Below are 21,415 nucleotides of genomic sequence, written 5' to 3'. Positions count from 1 at the left end.
TTAAAACAACGAAAATTTTGAACCTTTTTTTCTTCTTCTTCACAATTAAATATTTGTGTACGTTGCTCCTGTTGAGTGGCTCACTGACACCATTACTTATGTTACAGATCTTGGTATGTATTTTGACAGTCATTAATTTATGCTTATGTTATTAAGGATAAATGATAAGTCGTAATAATTTTCATTTTTCCTTTACATTATCAGTGTTTGTTACTACGTAATCTTGTATGTAAGATAATATAGTATTTTAGTTTTAATGTCTAATAAGTTTTAAGTATTATTTTATAAATTCCGTTATATTAAATTTCCGCGCTTCGCATTATTTTACTAGTAAATAAATAAAAGGAAAATCTTAGGAAATATTTGATCATGATTTTTTAAAAGAAAAAATAAAAATAATTTCAATTTATATTCATAATTATAATTAAATATATAATTTCAATTTTCAATAACTCACTTTAAATTCTCGATTTGGAGGTCTCTTTACCTCAACATTCCCCGAACCTGCTGAACCCAAAACCCCTCTTCCCCACTCTTCAATCTCCTTTCTTCCTGAGAAAAATGTCAGTGATGATAGTGACGAGTTTGGGAGAATTGGTTATTGACTTGTTTACGGATCGCTGCCCATTGACATGCAAGAATTTTTTGAAGCTGTGCAAGTAAGTGTTTACGCTGAACCTGCTTTTGTGGATATTATTGTTTCTGTTTATACTCGTCTAATTGCGGATTTAAGCTACGATATTGGAAAAAACTTGCTGAATTTGTTCAATTCGTTTCTTATCTGGTGTTGTATTTGTTTCAATCAGAAACCTATTTGTATACTAATTCTAACATGCTAACTATGAATCTACTGCGACGAAGATAGGTATGTGTATGCATTTATCCGTTGAAACTAACAAATTGAACCATATAGGAATTGCATTTAGCTGTCAGCCCTTTTTTGAATTAATACAATCATAAAAAAAATATTCCTTGGTCATTGAGAAGCAAAACAAAGAAACTCATTGAACACTACGTGATTCTTCCCATTTATCCTAGCCTTGGTGGACAGAGTAACCTAGTACCTGTTGCTGGTGGTAGGTGGCAGGTATCCCCGTGCAATTAGTCGAGGTTGCCTGGACACCACGGTCATAAATAAAAAAACAAAAAAAAAAAAAAACAAAGAAACTCGTTGCATCCAACATCAATTTTTTTTTTACTTAATTTTTGATTTCTCAGTTCAGTTTTCCTTGTTTTAGTTTTAATTTTATTAGCTCATAGCTTTTCTCTTTGGCTTACTTTTGTCTTGTTGGTTTATTAGATCCGAATTGTCAAGGTTTGAATGATGTGTCAAAGTTGGTACTGTTTTTTATGCAAGTCTTTCATTCTGTTTCGTACGGCTGTCACCAGAAGGCCATAATTACCTTTATGAACGAGTTGTGTATGTTCTCTTATATTCTATGCAACACACCGATATCTGACTGCGATGAGAAGTGAAAACAATATGTAAAACGAATGCATATATGTTCAAGGAGCGTTAAACTTATAAACTCACTCCTTTCGATAATGTAGGATTAAGTATTACAATGGCTGCCTTTTCCACACGGTTCAGAAGGATTTCACTGCGCAGACCGGAGATCCCACTGGAACAGGATCTGGGGGCGATTCAATTTACAAGTAAGCAGTAGTTATAGATGCGGTAAATTCATTTTTTTTCAAGTGCATTTTTCTTTCATTTGATATGGTGAACCCAAACACCCATCTGAGGGCCGACACTGGCTTTATCCAGTTTCACTCACTGGTGACTCAAGCCTCAACCTCGTAGTTGGAGGTGGAGGATTCTTTCAGTTGGCCGTACGTCTATTTTCCCCTATTTAATGGCTTATCTTCCAAGTAATGGTTTGAATGTGTTGTCTACCCCTGGATTATTTATAGTATCTGTTAATACATTTTAGTAAAAGGGGTCTTGGATTGTCTTTGCTATAAGATGCAGTATTCATATTAGCCTGATCACATCACTCAATGTGTTTTCAGAATTTTATATGGTGACCAGGCTCGGTTCTTTGGAGATGAGATTCATTTGGACTTGAAGCATTCAAAGATGGGAACTGTAGCCATGGCTAGCGCTGGGGAGAACCTAAATGCTTCTCAGGTCTTGTAATTTTCCCTCACATTAGCTTTCCATACAATCCTTTATAATGAAGTTCTTGTAGCTTTTGTCTTCATTTGGTCCCTTTCGAGTTCATAGCTTGTGATACAACATCATATAGGTATGTGATTCTTCTTTTTGACTTTTCAGTTCTACATCACACTGCGTGATGATCTCGACTACCTTGATGGGAAGCACACTGTGAGTATTTCTCTATCCTAAACTTTATTCGCCCTCTTTGTTCTATTAAGGCATCAAAATTTGACTTATTTCGTTGATCCGTGCACTATAAATTTCTCTATTAGCTGCATTAACATTTAACCATGGTTTTGGCACCATGAGCATTTCCTTATTTGTTTACCTCAGTTGCACTACAATATGATAATTTCTAAGCTAAGAATTAAGATGGTTTCACAAATCACAGGCATTAAGGTCATTGTTCCGATCAACATTTTTTTTACCCCCATCTAAGTAGGTAGGAGGTATTATGCCAGAAATAGCACAAAATATATTACCTTCCATTGAAAGTTCTAAGGGATCCAGTTTAGTACTGAAATTTTTATCAGATGATATAAAATTATAGCCAAATAAGGATTCATTTTATGAGGGGTTCTTTTTTTTGATGTTGCTCAGATTCTATCTGGAGAATCCTATTCTGGAATACTTTTGTGAAACTCATTAGTAGTGATAACAAGAAGAAAGCTACTTGGCAACATAATTTCCGATACTTGCTGACCTACATTTTGTGATGTTTAATTTTTTTTTCCTGAAATATTTCAAGGATATGCAAAGTAATCATATCTTAGTTTCAAACTATTCCTGCTTGCTCTTACTAAGTTCACATACTATTTTCTCCTATCTTCTTGTGGATTTTTCACTATGTTGGGTTAAGTTTTTACGTGAAGTAGTTGCCAAAAAAAGGTTGTGATTTTCTGTAGATATTCTGAAATTAACTACACTCATTATAGTGATATTAGTACTATTGTATCTATGTTTGTGCTTGTCTAGGACTTATGGCTAATAGAGTGTATTTACAACCTTTTATTTGATATGTTCTTTGTGGTCTGAAGATGATGCATAATATCCACGTGCTAGAATTTTATCTTGTATAGTGGCATCACAAATAAAAGTCAAGGAAATATCTTTATATTTTATTTCCTTGATTGTCTTGGTTTTCCTACGTAGTTTTGCTTAATTTCAGATTTATATTCTGCATCATTCATGTTATTTCATTGTTATTTATTATGACTTCTTTGTGAATAATATGAGGCTAAAAGGTATGAAGCCTCTGATTATATAATTCCTGCGTGTTCTCTTAAAGTTGTTAAGATCTCCTAATCCTTGACATTTTGATCAATGGGTTTTGTTCTGTCAGGTTTTTGGAGAGATTGCAGAAGGGCAGGAGACGTTGGATAGGATAAATGAAGCTTATGTGGACGGGAAGGGCAGGCCATTTAAAAATATCCGGTTCGTTGTTGATGTATTTTATGCTCTCTTTTTCACTATTTAGTAGATCTCTTCTAATTGATAATTTCCACACTTCAGAATCAAACACACTTACATAGTGGACGACCCTTTTGACGATCCTCCCCAACTAAGCGACTTGGTTCCAGATGCTTCACCTGAAGGAAAGCCAAAAGATGAGGTAAAGAATGTAGAAATTACTGGTCCACTTGTTCACCTCCCCTAGTTTCTATGCATCTCAAGTATATTTTAGTTCATCCTTCTCTGCGTTAAATTTAAGATTATTCTTTCTCAATTTTTTTCATGATTATGTTGGTAAAGATATGCAATGGTATTCCGTGAAGTTCATTTCTTTCATTCTGCAGATCTTAATTGATACATGGACAAACTTTTAAGTTTTGGACTGTAGGTTGTCCACCTAAAGATTCTGCAAAGCTTTGTTGTCTGTTTCCTTTCTTCTTTTTTCCTTTTAATCTGTGAACCAGTTTTTAGCTTAATATAAATTTTAAAGATGTCCATTTAAAGTTAGTATGCCAAGATAATTAGGGTATCTTGAGTAGGGACGTCAATGAAATTCTAGTAAAAGTCGAATAAACTAGTACTCACATCTTTCCACTGTTCAGTTCTTGACAAATAATTTTGTCTACAGCAAAGCTTGTTTCTTCTGGAAAATTTTAACAATGTAAATGTCAGAATATAGAGCATGAGAGCCACATTTCTTGTTTTTAGATTGGTCTTTTTGCTAGAGGATTATGATAGATTATTAAGCTTTGCATTATCTGACAAAAAAATTCTTCATCCATATTTAGTCAAGAATTTTGTATTTGGGCTTTAATTTGAAAAGAATGATAGAGTTCCGCGTCAGATATGTGTGATTACAGAAAAACTAAGAGATTTGTTTTCCTAAAGCATGTTGCATAGAGAAGTTTTTGTTTCTAAAATATAGTGTAAAACACTAGACCCCATTTTGTAGGATTACACTGGGTATGCTGTTGTTGTAGTGTAAAACACTAGGCCTGTTTTGCAATTCCTTTCCTGATATTCAATGAAACTGCATGACTTGCTCACTTGGATGTGATCTCAGGGTGGGACCTAAGGCTCTTCTTTATACCCATATTCCTTTGCAATGGAAGTGAATGCAATTTTTATAAAAGAGGATAAATATCCCCAGTATATTCACTGTCCACTTTCAAGCATCACCTATTTATCCTTTTCTTACCCTTACATCTTTTTATCTACTTAGGTTGAAGATGATGTACGACTAGAAGATGATTCGGTGCCTATGGATGAGCAACTAGGCATGCAAGAACTTGAGGAGGTTCTGCGTGCAAAAGAAGCACATTCGCGAGCAGTAGTACTTGAAAGTGTAAGAACTTTTATCAACTATATCATTCAAAAATTGCCAAACAACCAAATTGTAATTGTACTAACTTGTGTCACAGGTAGGGGACATTCCTGATGCTGAGATAAAGCCGCCTGACAATGTGCTTTTTGTATGTAAATTGAATCCAGTTACTGAAGTGAGTTTCTTCTTTATTCTTGTGCTTAAGTGTTTGTTTTAGGACTATTGTCTAAGCTTTAGTCTTGGTCTTCCAACATTAGAACAAGTATGCCGTTTTTCTTTCTGGTACTATCAGACTATTTTTCCATGCAGGATGAAGATCTGTATACAATCTTTTCACGCTTTGGTACCGTGACATCGTAAGTCATTGACTTCTTGATATGTTCAATATTTTTACGTGCTATTTATTCTTCCCTATCTGTCAATATGCGTTGAAATTTCTCTCATCTCTTAGTACTTGTTCTCCTCAGTGCTGAAATAATTAGGGACTTCAAGACTGGGGATAGCCTCTGCTATGCTTTCATTGGTAAGTTTAAGTTTCCACTGAAACAATTGTGAGGTAAAAGCTTAACAAATATAAATATGCATCTTATTGCTGCTTCTTCCCCAGACCCCAGTGATGTTTTTCTCCAAAATTAGACTCTGAAGGATGTGATGTGAGTTGTCCAATGCTTACTAACAAGTCTAAGCGTGCTATAATGATATCTGTACCTTTGGCGCTCATCGAGGGTGTCAAAACCTCTTATGTTGTTGACCAGTCAATCACTTGAGGAAGACCTCCTTTTAATTTTGCACTATTTAGGGCAACATTCTCTAAATTATCTGAACCAAGGCGGACATATGTTTGATCGATATCCGTACCTATATATACTTTTGAAAACAATTCCAACATGTGTACTTCTTTATCAACATTTTCTAATGCAAAGTTCTCAATAGTGATCTGATCGGTATGATACCTCAAATCTTGATTGATTTGCCTCATCTAGCTGTATACTACTCGTAGCTGAATATAATACCTTGATCTCCAATTGATTTTGTTGTTACCTGCTATTTTTTCAGAAGTAGCAATCTATTGTTAACGAGCAACACCTTGAATCCTTGATCATCATCATCTAAGGTGGTGAATGCCATCACCCTCTAACCACAAGGGTGTATCTCCTATTCAAATATTTGCTTGCTTCACCACTGATCATATTACAACCTGCATTACCTTTCCCAGTGATTCTCTTCTGTTCCCACCCTCACTAGGAATAGCCCATCTTAATCTTAGGGCTTGTTTGGATTGAAGGAATATGAAAGGAACAAAAACAATAGAATGTTGGAGTATCAGTCTTTTGCATGGGCTTTGAGGAGAAACTAGAAGAGAAGGCAAGAGAGGGACAGAGCTTAGCACTTAAATGCTCAACTCTTATCTAGAAGTCATGCAGAAGCTTCTTTTATAGAACTTCTCATTAGAACCTCAGTCTCTATGAAGGACAGAATCATAGGCGGTAATATGATTGCTAATCAATATTCATTCTGTCAATATATCTTTTACAAAATCAAATGCAATAAAATAATAAATTTCAAATTTCATTGCCTCTGCTTTTCTCCAAAGCAGACCCTGTTGGAGTAACTTACCCAAACCCCCCTTTTCCTTTTAATGATTATAGTCTGCACATGGATGGCTTTTGATTAACCTTAGTCCAAGTTCATAAACCCTTGTGTTTAGACAAGGCCTTCTTCCCCTTAACAAGTCCCTTCATGTGAATCAGGGACACCTTGCACATGTTTTCCCCCTTAATGACTTAATCCCCCTTGGTTTGTATATGTACAATACAAGGGAGGCAAAAAAAGACATACTTCCTCTTTAAGGGATTGAAAAGCTTGTAGACATTGTTTCTTTCATATCTTCACTTTTGGTTTCCTCTTCTCTGTCTCGTTACCAACTAAACTGGGAAAACAGTTTTTAACTATGTTGTTTTTTGTTCTCTCTTTGTTTAGCCCCAATTAATCATTGTGCAAGTAATTGCTTTCTTTTGTATATTTTTCCATACGTACTGATTTATAACTTCTTATTGTGCCAGAGTTTGAGGACAAAGAGGCCTGTGAACAAGCATATTTTAAGGTAGTAAAGAAGAAGAATATCCGTCTTGATTGGAATGTATGAATGTATTTTATTAATTGTGTCTATTTATCAAAGGGCTTAAGAAGTTCATATTTATGAGCTCCAAATTGAATGTAAAACTTGAATGCTGGTGTTAGAATGTATATCACTTAATGGACACTTGTCCTATGATAGTCTGTGTTATCTTGATGTCAAGTGTAAACGAAAGCCAATACTGATAATGCAGCACCCATACTACTAATTTTTTTTACAACATATAATCCCATAAGTGGGGTCTGGTACTAGATTTTAAAAATAAAAATAAATAAATAAATAATGTGTGTGAAATACCACCAGTTGGAAAGCTTGATTTTAAAGATCCTTGTTGGTGGGTATTAAGGCAGTTGCTTTATAGAAGTAGTACTTGATATACATGTTCTTGGCATTGTTTTTTTTTTCATGACCTACCTATTAATTTATGAAGGGGTTTGTCCCCCCCCCCCTCCTTTTGTTAGAAAAACATGTTATGGAATGTCTTGTTGAGCATTTATGTCTCCCAGGTCAGGTTTAAAAGTTTATCATAAGCAGTTTTAGTTGAGGAACGTAGGGGAACAACATTTCACTTTTTGGTTTCCAATGGATACAAGAGGTGTGGTCTGAAGTAGAATCTTTGCAATGATTGGTGTGATGAAATATGTGGTAGAACTTCCCTTTTATGGAAGTAGACATTATTTTTAAAGGCACCAAAAAGGAAAGTGGGCAATCAATATTAATGGCAGGAGCACTTGCAAATGCTGTGCATTTCTGTCTAGCTTGTTTTATCCTTTCATTTTTATGAACTTGTTACCTGAACATTGAAGTTGTGTGTTTGTTTATACTTATTAGAATGTAGCAACATATATGGTGGGGGAACTATGATTTTCGATGACTCACTTTTGCTATTTTTGATAGATGGATAATGCTTTAATTGATGATCGAAGGATACATGTTGATTTCAGCCAGAGTGTTGCAAAGTTGTGGTCCCAATATCGACGCAAAGACCAAACGGGTAAAGGTAACTATGTACATCTTGTAATGTGTTCGTCTATCAATTTTGAATGGAATTTATTTGTATTAAAAACTGAATGCTATAGCAAGATGATGTCATCAGATTGTATGACGGTTTGTATTTGATATCAAATACTTTGCTCATCTGTGCAGATGTTAGTATGATTTTTGAGTCCATGCAAGTGCTTATTGGAATTTGATCTTTTTAGGATCACACTTCATTTTATATTTACTGTTGATACTTCTATTCAGTGTCATTATTTTGCCATTTGATCCCCCAAAACTAATTACTGTTTCAGTTTAATTTTTCTGGTATGATAAAATTACTGTTTCAGTTGGTGTGACCAATTGACGGATTATGTTTCTTAAATGTAACTTAACAGGTTTATCCTATTGGAACTTTTTCCTCGAGGTTGCTAAATAGGGTGATAGATTGGTTTCTTCTTTCGATAGGTAAAAAGTAAGTCTTTTTAATGGATCTCAGTACCAAGATTGTACCGGAGAAGTACAAAAACATACTGAATAGAAATCCTCTTATAGCTGTGAGGATTCCAAAGTTCCAGCATTACATCAAACATCAAAAGCAAAGTCAGCATTACACCAAAATTCTAACTCTGAATTTATGTGCTTTTAACTAAAGCAATACTCTTCCTTCCCTTCAAAGCATCTTCGATTTCTCTCTTCTGACGAAACAGTCCACATTATGCACAATGGAATTGTCTTCCAGATCTTCCAGACCTTCCAGACCTTCCTCTCCTCCTTTTTCAAACTTTGGTTTTGCCAACTACAGAGGGCTTGCTTCACATTGGCTGGCATTGCCCACTGAATTCCGTAAGACTATGGAACATCTGAATATACATCAAATATGCCACTTGAAATAGCAGTGTAGTAGCAAGCGATCGACTGTCTCACCATCTTTTTGCAAGTTTAGCTCCAGCTACAAAAGTTAAAACCTCTTCTTTGTAGTTTTTCCTGCGTCAAACAAGTGTCATGTGCTGTAACCCATCTAAAAGAAGCTACTCTAGTAGGAGCTTTGATTTCTAAATTATTTGTCCATGGTAGCACCATCCCGAGCCGCATTTCTCGTCAGAGTCTGATAACAAGATTTCACATAGAACTTACCCCATGGGGGCTGTAAATCCCACCTCATCAGGCTTTGCTGATGAGTTTTGATGTGAATATAAAGTTACCTTATCAAAAAAACAAGATTTACTCGTAGAAGTTCTTGATTTTAAAAAAAAAATCATGTAAAAGTTCCCATCTCTACTGCCTTTCCAGCATATCCCTGTAAGCTTGCCAGCGAATTGTTCCCACAATCTCAAGTAAAATATCATATGAGCTTTCTATAGCGACTTTATCGTTTTAAAGTAGTTCCAAAACTCTCTTTCGTGTATCTGCACAGTTAGAACATATGGTAGCAAGCAACATTGTTGCAGCCCCTGCCAAATTAGATCTGATCAATGGCATTTTTTTATTTATTTCAGGAAGAGGTTGCTTCAAATGTGGTTCTCTTGATCACGTGGCTAAAGACTGCACTGGTGATGCCACCAAACAGCAGTCGAACTACATACTTAAAGAAGAAGACAACAAGCAGCGTGGTGGAGACGGTAACTCAAGGTTAGCAGGAACAAATGGCCCACGCCTCATTCCTCCTGTTTTTCTCTCTAAAAACTCTTTTTTTTTTTTTTTTTTTTTTTTTTTAACTCTTCTGAATCTTTAATTCAAGGTATGAAATGGTATTTGATGAAGATGCTGCTGGAAGTCCAAAAAGAAATAAGAGGGAAAGAGAATTTGAAGGTGGAAAACATTACGAGAATCAGAATCCTAAACGTAGAGAACTGGAAGATGATGAAACCAGGAAGGATAGAAAAAGAGATGGATATGAACGGCATAGGCAGGAGGATAGAAGTAACGATTATAGAACTGAAGAGAGGCATCGTGGAAGTGGGATGAGAGCAAGTGGAGAGAAGGAGAAGGATTATAGGGGTCGAAACGATCTGGATTATAGAAGAAACACTAATTATGATAACCGTAAGGCTGGGGGGGAGAGACCAGACCATGATAAGAGACATGCGGATAATGTGAGGCATGGAGACAAGGGTTATCGGAGGGAGAGTGAAAAGAGGGATCGGAGAGATGAGGTGGAATATGATGGCGGTCATGCAGATGAAGTTAGGTACAAAGACAATTCACAGAATAGAGGAAGAAGGGAAGATCAAGATAGAGGAAAACGAAGGTCAGAGGGTGATGATGCTCGTGACCGTGACCGTGATCATGACCGTCGTCGTGATCGAGCTTGTGACCATGATCGTGGCAGAAGGAATTAAGTCGGTGAAAATCATTCACTTGAGCCTGGAGAACTTAGCTAGATAATGATATTTCAATGTATGATGTGTTTGTGCTTTGACACTCTTTTTTGGTGTATGTTGTAAGAATTAGTCATTACACTTTAAGGGCTCGCAAAAAGAGCTTAGTAAACAACGATGTTCCTGAATGAAAAATGCGTACACGTACTGAAATCACAGATAATTTGAAAAATAGTGATAATATAGCACAAGCAGGATGCACGCAGTTTCAGCCTTTTAAATTATGTCGACAATTTTGTTTTTGAATTCCTCAAGTTTCAGTATAAATTTTTAATTATATGAGTGTGAACTGAATTCAAAACGTAGCCAGAGCAAGTAAAAGTGTTTGAGCTCAAGTGCTCAACTTTTATACAACTCTTACTAAGTATACATATAAGGCTATTTTCTTCCCTCCAATAGACTCATCTTTTATTTACTTCTTACATCATTTTTATTAAAATAAAGAAACTCAAATTAATTTAACTAATTTAGTTAATTGTAATTTTTCTTTGCTTAAATGAAAAAGTCACATATACTTCATCATTTAAATAAGGGTATTTTAAATAATGCAATGGCAGGGACTAGTTTTGTTTCATTTTTCCAAATTTTTGGGCTCAAATTCAATTTTGGTGCAAGCATTTGGGTAATTTTCTAATTTTACATGTAGCGTCGTCACTGAGTTGAACCCGAGAAATATTTGTAGTTGTAACACGGCGATAGATAGCCGCAACGCTGTGTGTACCACTCAATAAGCACTTCAACCTGCTAGTGGTAAAATGGCGAGAATGGCTTGCTCTCAGCTTCTTCCTTCCATGGCAATTCCGCTCAAGTCTTCTTTCCTCAATGGTTCTTCTCACCAGTGGTTACGACTCTCAGAATCTACGAATCCTGTGGTACTCATCAAAAGGCGCTTCTCCGTCGCTAAGATAAGCATGAGTTTGCGAGCTGGCATCGTTGGCCTTCCTAATGTCGGGAAGTCCACGCTGTTCAACGCCGTTGTAAGTCTATTTTCACAATATATTTCCTTCTGCAAGGACGCACTTGAATGCTTACCACCTATATTTGAAGAAATGCCGGTAGTCATGCAATTGAAGCTCAGAGAAGTGAAGTAGAAACTTAGAAATTCAAATACAAGTACGAGTGTGTAATGAGTTAGATGTTTACTGGAGTGTAAGTATAGTTACTGGTCCTTCTGTCAGAAGGAATTGAAGGTTGATGCTGTTAATTGAAAATTGGATAGCTCTTAAACTGGAAAACTACAATCCGTAGGAAATTAATGGAAAATCGATGTTGCATATTTTTTTAGATGCTTCTCGAGAGCCGAATTGTTGTACATCTATTTGATAAATGCATACTGCATAGTGCATATCTGTATGGAGGATGTTATTCACTAGTTAGAGAGACTGTAACTGAGGTTTTGAGTTGATGAACGTGTTATTAGTTCTACATGCCGGGGTAAACTATAATTTCTGTAGGAAATTATTGGAAGGTTGATTTTGTGTATATTCCCAGATGCTTCTCCAATTTCCAATATTATTGGTCACCTGAGCCTAATTGATGTTATTATGCATACTGCACATCTGTATGAATGATGTTATTTGCTAGTCAGGGGGACTCTAACCGAGGTTTTGTGTTGATGAATGTATTATTAGCTACATGTTGGGGCAAAAAAAATCATATTACTGAATAATTTGTGTGTTCAGTGCAAGTGTTAAACCAGAAAAATGGTAATTGTTGTGCTGCTTCTTGTTATGGCTGTCGATGTAGATCACCAATGTATCTTAAACTTCAGGTATCTCTGGAATCCTCTAGCATTAACTGACAGAATGGGCTATGTGTTTGACAGCTTTTAGGTTCTTGTTTGCTAGCAGGTGTCAGCTGCATATGTACTATTAATCTACTATGGTCCATTCTCTGTGTATTCCAGTCTAAAAAGCTAAAAAATGGTAGCATATGCTGGAAACTTGACATTGTATTGTTGTAGTTTGCTGTCAAATAACTCCTTTGATTATCTGCTGGTATGTTTGTTGTTGGTCTTACCCTTATAGCCATTGCCAATGTTCTTGCAGGTTGAGAATGGAAAGGCTCAGGCTGCTAATTTTCCTTTTTGCACAATAGAGCCAAATGTAGGGATAGTTGCTGTCCCTGATACACGTCTCCATGTTCTTTCTGATATAAGCAAATCCAAACGAGCAGTCCCTGCTTCGATAGAGTTTGTTGATATTGCTGGGCTTGTAAAGGGAGCCAGTCAAGGGGAGGTTTATTCTCAATAACCTAAAGTTTCCTAACATCAATTTTTATTAGTCATGTTTTCACTTATTGTATCATTGCATCAGTGTCATTATAAATTGAAGATACAACAACAGCTTTATTAAAAAGTTTCTATGGCAGGGCCTGGGGAATAAGTTCTTGTCACATATTCGTGAAGTGGACTCCATACTTCAGGTTTATATACTTTCTAGTTCCTTTATCATTATTATCTGTAATCTTGTGTTATGTTGAAGTCCATGTTAGTGTCCACTTCCCACTTCCATGGAAGTAATGATGAATCTATTAGATTGACCTCATTGAAGAGTGTCACTTGATCCTGGTATAAAGACGAAAGAAAAATATTACATAAAATATAGATCTTGATGTATCCCTTTTTGGTAAGTAATGAAGAAATTTTTGAAGTATCACTTAGGATTGCCATGGTCAACTCGAGATCAAAGTCAGGAAAGAAACTTCTCTGAACTTATTCTGGTTACCGTCTGTATATTTCAACTGTCGTACTTTCTTTCCAGATTTAATACTTCAATTGCATTTCTAAAATGAAAATAATCATTCCAAGGCCTTTTTATCTCTTTTGAATTGTAAAGCTTTATTTTACTGTTATATTGCACTCCTAGCGTATGAGCATGTAAAGACTAAAGAGAAGGAAGAGTTCTCCATCAGTATGCTTTGAGTTCCTTACTGATTTTAAAATTGTTCTGTCATATATTTTCTGTTTGTTTCTTGCTGAAACTGCTTTTGTGTACTATTTTAGGTAGTACGTTGTTTTGAGGACAATGACATTGTTCATGTGAATGGGAAGGTTGAGCCAAAAGCTGATATTGATGTAATCAACTTGGAATTAATATTCTCAGACTTGGATCAGGTACTTGTTACAATTCTGCTTTACATTTACAGGATGCTAATGTGTGATCTTTAAAGAAACTGTGTGAAGATCTCCAAATAATTAAGGAAAAAAGCAGTTGTCATTGGGATCCATTTAAACTTTTTCTTCCTTCTTATTTTTCACTACAGCTCAGATGGAACTTCATTCCTTTCTGAAATCAGTTCCAGTGGTTCATTTGTCACTGGAATTTATGATAAGGATATTAGCATACGATTTTCATGAAAGCTATGGGTGCTCTTGAGTCTTGGCAGTTATGCTGACAAACAACTTGTTAGATTTTGTACTGTTGCATGTAGGTTGCTTTTTAGATATGTATTATGAAGAAGTGATATAATCTGTTAGAGAAAACGTGACTGCATGTTTGAGATTTTAATTTCTTGCTTCAGAACAGGGTATAGTACTAATGGTTTAAATTGTAATTGAAACTTTAAGTACGGTCATTTACTTTCTGGTGTTTGTTGCTGACCAGTGTCAGTTCTAAACATTCAATAGATATCCTGTGGGTCAGTAAATTGTCTAATGTAGCAGACTCATAATAATGAACACTTCATCTTCGGTTCAGGGGAATGATTTTCAATTAAGCTCTATTCAAAAAATTTGGTTTATCACTTGATCTGCCCCAACTTGCTTGAGACTGAGGTGTAGTAGTTGTTGTACTCAACTGCAATAAAAAATCTGAGGAATTCTTAAAAAGACTACCACATGTGAAAAATAAAATTTCTCCCATGCAATATGGCCTGAAATTAAAACATTTAGTCATGCTTTTGGACCATCTTGCTTTACCTAATACAAATTTGCCTTCTGAATCTATTACAAACACATTTAATTGGAAAAATAAAGTAACTGAAAATTAACTGTTGATATGTAGTCTATTAAAAATCTCAAAAAGCATTAGTTTCATTACTGTAGGGGAGAATATAATTCTCCTTTTTAAGAATATCAGGCGGAGAGGAACTGTGATTCCTATCATACATAAAGTCCTCCTAAGTTGATGTCTATATTTTAGGTGAGCTTAAAGTGAACTACTTAAAATTGCAGATGATTTATTTGCAATATAACTCATTTTGTTTGGGCTCAAGTAAGACAATGCTGCAGGATAAAAAGAAGTATATAGAATAAGAAATGATCATGGTAATGACTTGAACTGTTCTGCTAATTTTTAGGTGCTTATAGAGAGGCAGTCACCTACCCGAGCCTCCTCATTTTTCTAACATGAACTAGGAGTATAGCTCATGGAGATGTATGCAGAAAAATGGAGGAAAAGAGGACATAAACATAAAAAGTACTTGCTTTTAATTAAAATGGACAAAATACAGATTCAATCGCATGTGATGATGATAGTATTGCACGAGAAGTGTATATGAATAATAGCTTTTTATGTACCTATGAAGCATGTATGGCAGTCTCCTGATGATGTCAGCAAAATGCACATAAGACAAGGGATGTGGATGATATATTCTTTTTTTTTCAACATTAATTTTGTATTCTTCTTCTCCTTGTAAGGTTTCTGGGTATGTGAGCCAACTAACGGCACTAAGTTTACAAGAATGCAGATTGAGAAAAGAATGGAGAAACTCAAAAAAGGCAGAGCTAAAGATTCACAAGCTAAAGTAAAGGTAAACTTATCTTTTAGTTTCTGGGAGATTAAGTGGGTGGTTCATCCTTGCAAGGTTTTAATATGTTGATTGTTGTATGATTGGCATCCTAGTAGTTACATTACAAACGTTGTCGTTGGGGATATTTATTTTAATACTATCGTTTCAGGAGGAAGCAGAAAAGTCTGCCTTGGAGAAAATACAACAAGCACTATTGGATGGAAAACCAGCACGATCAGTATCTTTGTCAGAGTTTGAAAAGGATGCTATAACGCAGCTTTGTCTTCTAACAATGAAGCCTGTCATATTTGTGGCAAATGTAGCGGAATCAGAGGTAGCTGAACCTGAAAATAATCCTCATGTCAAGGAAGTAATAAAAAAAGCTGCTGAGTTAAATTCTGGTGTGGTAACTATTTCAGCGCAGGTTAGTTGACATCTTTCACTTTTCCCTTTTGTATTTGAATCGATCAAAATTCACGGCTTATTTCATTTCAGGGGGAGATCTTTATCCTATTTGCTCTATTGGAAATTACTTTAATTGTCATATCTAGTTGTGGTCCTCGATACTAGTCTAGAAATTCTCTCTTTTTTAGAAGGTGATACGAGTCTAGAAACTCTTATGATAAAACTAATACCAGAAGGAAATTCGGGACATGTGACATTACCTTTCTATGAGAGAAGGGGTGAGAAGCATGAACTGTCCATCATGGAAATCGGGACCTGTCAAGATCTCGTAACCATTTTAGGTAGAGGAGCTATTATCTACCAACTTGTTTTCTTTGTCATATGTATCCTCAACTTTTTCCACCTTTAGGGAGTAAGATTTATGATGTGCTAAAGTGAATCTAGCTTTCTACACTATAAAAAATCTGTGGCATCAGAGGGTTACTTCCAGTTGCTACATATTTCTGGTCTTCCTATTGCAGGTTGAATCTGAGCTATCTGAACTTCCTTTAGAAGAAAGAATAGAATATTTGAAATCTCTTGGTGTCAATGAAAGTGGCCTTGGAAATCTCATCAGAGAAACTTATGGTCTCCTAGGGTTGCGTACATACTTCACTTCTGGCGAGAAGGTGAAACAAATAAAAGAGCTTTAGTGATTTTTGGTCATTGGCTTAGTTTTTGCCTTTTGGGTACTGTAGTGTATGAGTATTGAGTTTATCATTGGTCAACTTGCAGGAAACCAAAGCATGGACCATCCTCACAGGTTTGCTCTATATTTTCTCTATTTTAATCTTTTCTTAAAGTGAAAACAAGCAGTTCTGGTCCCTCTCTTATATTATTTTCCAATTTTGGTAGTTTTTTTATCTGGCTAAGCACATAAAATCTCCACTTTTCCTTGTTTTGCTCTTTTAAGCCTATTGTTAATGGCACTTCTACAAGTTAATAGAATCTACTTTGTTTGTCTTTCTTTAGTAGCTTTACTTAAATGGCAAATTAGCTTTTCTTTTAAATACCTGTGTCTTTTCCTCTGATTAAAATGTTTAGTTTTAATCATTTAAAAGGGGGGAAAAGGGAAAGCGCAAAAAAATCATATCTTTCATGCTTGTCGTTTTCTATCCCTCCTCTCACATTGTCTCTGCAAGGCACATTCATTCTCCCCTCCAATCAGCAGCCTTCCCACTTATTCTCCCTCTCCGGGCTGCTGCCTTTTCTCTCCTTTGGCAGCTCATGCAAACAACCATATGCAGCACTTTTTTCCGCTTCCAAGCTCCCCACATGGAAGTTCTTCTTCTCCCTAGTTCATTTTCTTTTTTCTGATGCTGTTTTACTGATCATGTTGTTATATTTCTGAGCCCAAGGTCGTGTTTGAGAACCAGTTGGATTCCAGATTAGTTCTCTCCGCCTTAGTAAATAAATTAAATATATAATAAAAAAATAATCACAATAGTTCCCCGTACATCCCACCGCACCAGATCCAACTCAATAGTCTTCTCCATTCTCCAAGTAGAAAAAAGAAAAAAAAGAAAAGAGTGACACACCACTTTCTCCCCTATTTCTTCTTTAAATCGCAAAATATCTTTATTCTCCGGATCCATCTCTTTTTTTTCTTTCTTCTTCTTTTCCTTCATTGTGGGTCAATTTTCTCGAGAAAAAGATTCTGGATGGTTGTTTAGGTCAATTTTCAAGAATAAACAAAAAGTTTTATGTGCTTAAAAAATAGAGGGACTAAAACTGTTCTCTAAAATTTTCCTTTACTGGGAACTTATAACTGAGTCACTTGAGCTTCTAGAAAAGAATAAAAATTCTTTTGTATTTTGCTTAAACTGGGTACAGATTTTAGTATTTGATTGGCTCTTGACTGACCACGTGGCATCTAACCCTTCACATCCTTTATCCTGAAATGTTTGTCTAACCATTATGATTATATAGGAATGACTGCTCCCCAAGCAGCTGGGGTTATTCACTCCGACTTTGAAAAGGGCTTCATCAGGGCAGAGACGGTGAGTATCATGTAAAAATAGGGCAAGTCATAAGAAACAGTAAACTATGCTTTGGTTACTTCCAAGAACTTCATCATGTCCATTGTTTTAGTTTTAAAGGACGACCATATACTCAATATTTCTGATAAAATTTCGTAGGCATGCATATATATCCTAAACATCGCGAATGTAATGATTGAGAGCTTAGAGCTTCACATTGGTTAGATCATGGATGATGAAGATATGCTGACAGTAGTGAAACTTTGTACTTTTGTGAATACAAATTAATGTGATTGATCTGTCAGTGTTTAGTCACCTTAGATGGATAGAGCAAGTCAAAGCAAGGTTTCACATGATAGGTGGAGTTTGATCAAACTGTTTTGTTATGTGATATGTGATTATCAGTGACTATGAAGAATAGAGTGTATTTTTTGGCTGGAACTGTAAGATTTGCTAACATGGTTATAACTTATAACTTGTAATCATGAGTCTGCATTTACCCTATTTTCCAGACATAGAGATTCTGTTTAAATGTTATTTTGGTGCTAGGTTCGTTTGTGCATAAAATAATACCTAAAAGATGTTCAGATAGTAGCTGTTGATAGGGTGGATCTTAGCTCAACCAACAACAAATATGAGTGAATCCAAACTAACTAGGCTGCTTACATGAAACCTCAGCATCCAGTTAGCTCCATTCAGACAAGTAGTAGTGGATATATGAATCCTCAATAGGGTGGATCTTAGCTCAATTGATTTAGGATTGGTTTGTTTGGTTGTGAATTTGAAGGTTAGATCCATTATGTTGCCCTTTTTAATGCTTAATTGTGTGGTTATCTTTTGTCTTTCATTTCAAGTAGCCCAGAAACTCACCACACTGATTATGTGGAACTAATAGAACTGTCTTATGAGTGCTTGGAGTTGTTTTGCTCAGAAGAAGGCTTAACTTGCCACAAACTAGATGTTGGTACCATTTCAGCTTAGTTGACCATCCCCTTCCAACCTCATGTGCACACCCAAGACTGGATGAGCTTGTTGTGAACAGACTCAACCATGGCAAACGTATAACTATAGTAGTTATCCTTCGTTATTTTTAGGAGAAATGAGCCTTAACAGTTCCAATGATTCGTCAACTAGGTGTATTTCTATTGTCTTGGTATGCTATTAGCCAAGTGTTTTTTCACTATAAGATTTTGAACGGGTTTCCCTTTACCTATTAAAATGAAAACTTTTTTTTAAGTTTTAAATGGTTTGTCAACTTTACTTCTTTGCAGGTTGCTTATGATGACTTTGTTTCTGCTGGTTCTTTTGCAGCTGCAAGGGAGAAAGGACTGGTAAGTTGGCACTTTCTGATCATTTATGGTTTCTTGATACTGTTACTTCTGTTGATTTTTGACCTCAGATGTTGGGAACTGTATAAAATGTCTTTGTAGTATTTGATTGAGACAGTAAAGCAGTATATAACCCATTGATAGTCTACCAACCTGAACCAAGTGTATGATTGAAATTTGAAAACTAGCCTTCTTTTCAATTTCAGATATATCTGAACCTAAATATGATATTCCCCCATGGGTCAAAGGTACCTCAGATATTCCTTGGCTTCCTGAAATATCTCGAGGACTCGTGATTGCCTCCCCTACCCCCAAATTGTAAAGGGGCTGCTAATCTCATGTAGCTTTTACTAGTATGTAGTTTTCTTTCATAAAGATAATTACTTGTGTAATAGAATGTAAATAGTGCGTCTTTTTTAGCACAGAGTCTACTGATCCTTGCAAACAAAAGAATAGATCAAGCTGGTTACAGGATTTATCTTTGTGTATGCAGTTGAGGTTAGAAGGGAAAGATTATGTTGTGCAAGAAGGGGATATAATGCTGTTTCGGTTCAATGTCTAATTGAAACACAGTTGGTGAAGAAGATTTCACGAATTTTTATGATGCTCACGGTTGTTTTGAACCATTCAGATTTCTGAGACTGCAGATTTTGCTATGAGAGGTTTTATGGTGAAGCATAAGATTTATGAGCTAGCCAGGTTTGTGAATTTAAGGCACTGCAACTGGTGCTGATGAGATAGATTTATGGTTTTCACTCAGCCGCTAGAAATCTCAATTTTGGCTCGTCATGTAACATTCAATGTCCATAGGTCTTTCGACTTGTGTAATATTATTGTAATTCTTTCACTCCTTATTACCCTCCCCATACGCCTTAGATGGGCACTGCAATATGATTTTAGCAATAAACGGAAAGAAGAAGATTCAAAAGTAGAACTTTTGTCAGTTTGATGGGTTATGAATTGTCCAAACAGTCTGCGCATTCATATAATTCTATAGCTTGAAACCTTAGCTGCATAGTTGGAGATACTTGGAACTTCTCTTTGCTCATTTTTCTTCTTGATTTCATTTGTGTGAGAGCATTAAATAAATAGATCTCGACAGCTTGACCAAACAAGGATAAATGTATAAGGCGTCCTGCTTTGACTTGCTGTTTTCACAGTTACTATTAGTCTATTACTATTTTCAATTGGAATGTCTAGTTTTTGCTGTGGTCAATTCTTAACACCATTTGATATGCTCTTTTGCACTATGGCAACTTGCTTTTCTAACGAAAAAAGAACAAAAATTGCCAGTTGTAGTTTTGCTTGGAAGCTAAGATGGAAGGGGTCTTTGTTTCCCTTCTACCAGCACTGCGCAGGTAAGGCGTACCTATTCTTTTATTATCTGGTCATTATATGTTCAATAATCAGATAACAATGACATTTTGTAGGTGGAATGTAACTTCATCTGTAGTTTATTATGTATGAGACAAATAGTAGGCGTGTTTGATTCCCTCATAGTGATTCGTTTATCTAGCTACTAAGACAACACGACAAATGATTGTATCTTATGAAATAATTCTGTCCTAATCGACGGGATTTTGTTTTTGTTGGGTAGGATTCTCGTACAAGTGAACCAATTGCAGAAACTGCGTTTTGTTGGTGTGTCTATTATTTGTCCAAGTGGTTGCCTTATCAGCAAATGCTTTGGCATTTTAAAAAAGAGATCCAAATAAAGGACAAAAGGTCTAGACAATATCTAGTACTATTCCTTGGAAATAATGCATATAGTGACACACTTAAAAAATAAAACGACATGGATTTATAGAAGCGACAAAGATATTGGAGAAATGTACGCATGAAAGCACTAACAATATTAATATCCAGTTAAAGAGAAAATAAAACATAAGGGTACAGTGAATTGAATGTACTTCTATCAATCCATGGGCACTTTAGTGCTTGTTTATTGTTAAAAAATTAAGATGTAATCTATTCCAAGATCTGTTGGTGCCCACTAAAACAATATCTCATCTTCGTTGGCATACGAGCTCTATTACAGTTGACAACACAGAAAATGTTCAGAGAGAAAAATAATTTCTTTTGGGGAATGGGAAGGCGGGATTATCTTTAGGTTTGGAAAAAAAAACAGTGGTAGCCTATAAAACCATAAAAGGCGTGATAAGTTTCATGATGTGAAGTTTTGGATTTAAAGATACCTGCTAATAATTGAGTTCTAATCTTTTTAATATATTTAATGAATTTATAATACATATACATGATCTTGGGTTCAAGCTATTGAGTTATGCTATCCTCCCCGGAAAGTCATAGACCATAAGGGGTTGGGAACAAGTTATCGTGGGGTTAGCTATTCTGGAATAACTTATCCCATTACTATGATATAAATGGTGGGATAAGTTATCCTAAACATGACAATCAAACAAGATACAATAATTTTATCTTATCACTATTTATTTTTATCTTTCACACCAACCGACCCCTAAAAGAATTAATAGAGTGACAT

The 21,415-nt window shown here is 35.6% G+C and overlaps 2 protein-coding genes across 2 annotated transcripts; both read left to right on the top strand.

Annotated features, from left to right (window-relative positions):
* The first annotated feature begins 484 nt into the window (after positions 1 to 484).
* LOC125808677 (peptidyl-prolyl cis-trans isomerase CYP59-like) lies at positions 485 to 10,580 on the top strand. The gene is made up of 14 exons (XM_049488338.1): positions 485 to 659; positions 1,552 to 1,656; positions 2,014 to 2,131; positions 2,279 to 2,329; positions 3,504 to 3,595; positions 3,674 to 3,773; positions 4,836 to 4,958; positions 5,035 to 5,112; positions 5,247 to 5,293; positions 5,405 to 5,460; positions 7,001 to 7,041; positions 7,972 to 8,074; positions 9,552 to 9,684; positions 9,794 to 10,580. Exons 1-14 carry the CDS (start codon positions 562 to 564, stop codon positions 10,392 to 10,394), a joined length of 1,746 nt encoding a protein of 581 aa, XP_049344295.1. The 5' UTR covers positions 485 to 561; the 3' UTR covers positions 10,395 to 10,580.
* Positions 10,581 to 11,003: 423 nt separating this feature from the next.
* LOC125808705 (uncharacterized) lies at positions 11,004 to 19,866 on the top strand. The gene is made up of 11 exons (XM_049488363.1): positions 11,004 to 11,410; positions 12,482 to 12,670; positions 12,804 to 12,857; positions 13,438 to 13,548; positions 15,123 to 15,185; positions 15,334 to 15,588; positions 16,091 to 16,237; positions 16,344 to 16,371; positions 17,538 to 17,608; positions 18,859 to 18,918; positions 19,409 to 19,866. Exons 1-11 carry the CDS (start codon positions 11,189 to 11,191, stop codon positions 19,475 to 19,477), a joined length of 1,269 nt encoding a protein of 422 aa, XP_049344320.1. The 5' UTR covers positions 11,004 to 11,188; the 3' UTR covers positions 19,478 to 19,866.
* The last annotated feature ends 1,549 nt before the right edge of the window (positions 19,867 to 21,415 follow it).

The sequence above is a fragment of the Solanum verrucosum genome, unplaced genomic scaffold (assembly GCF_900185275.1).
Source record: "Solanum verrucosum unplaced genomic scaffold, falcon-dt-bn FXZP01000277.1, whole genome shotgun sequence".
In the NCBI taxonomy this organism is placed as follows: domain Eukaryota; kingdom Viridiplantae; phylum Streptophyta; class Magnoliopsida; order Solanales; family Solanaceae; genus Solanum; species Solanum verrucosum.
The sequence above is the reverse complement of the archived record's forward strand: the minus strand, read 5'-3'. Positions and strand labels throughout refer to the sequence as shown.

Bases quoted from the DNA above. Each gene is read 5' to 3' on its own strand.
- LOC125808677 (XM_049488338.1), top strand. From the start codon at position 562: ATGTCAGTGATGATAGTGACGAGTTTGGGAGAATTGGTTATTGACTTG. The intron at 2,330-3,503 runs GTGAGTATTTCT...TTGTTCTGTCAG, and splicing joins ACCTTGATGGGAAGCACACT to GTTTTTGGAGAGATTGCAGA. The intron at 3,774-4,835 runs GTAAAGAATGTA...TTATCTACTTAG, and splicing joins AAGGAAAGCCAAAAGATGAG to GTTGAAGATGATGTACGACT.
- LOC125808705 (XM_049488363.1), top strand. From the start codon at position 11,189: ATGGCGAGAATGGCTTGCTCTCAGCTTCTTCCTTCCATGGCAATTCCG. The intron at 12,671-12,803 runs GTTTATTCTCAA...TTTCTATGGCAG, and splicing joins AGGGAGCCAGTCAAGGGGAG to GGCCTGGGGAATAAGTTCTT. The intron at 15,589-16,090 runs GTTAGTTGACAT...TTCCTATTGCAG, and splicing joins TGGTAACTATTTCAGCGCAG to GTTGAATCTGAGCTATCTGA.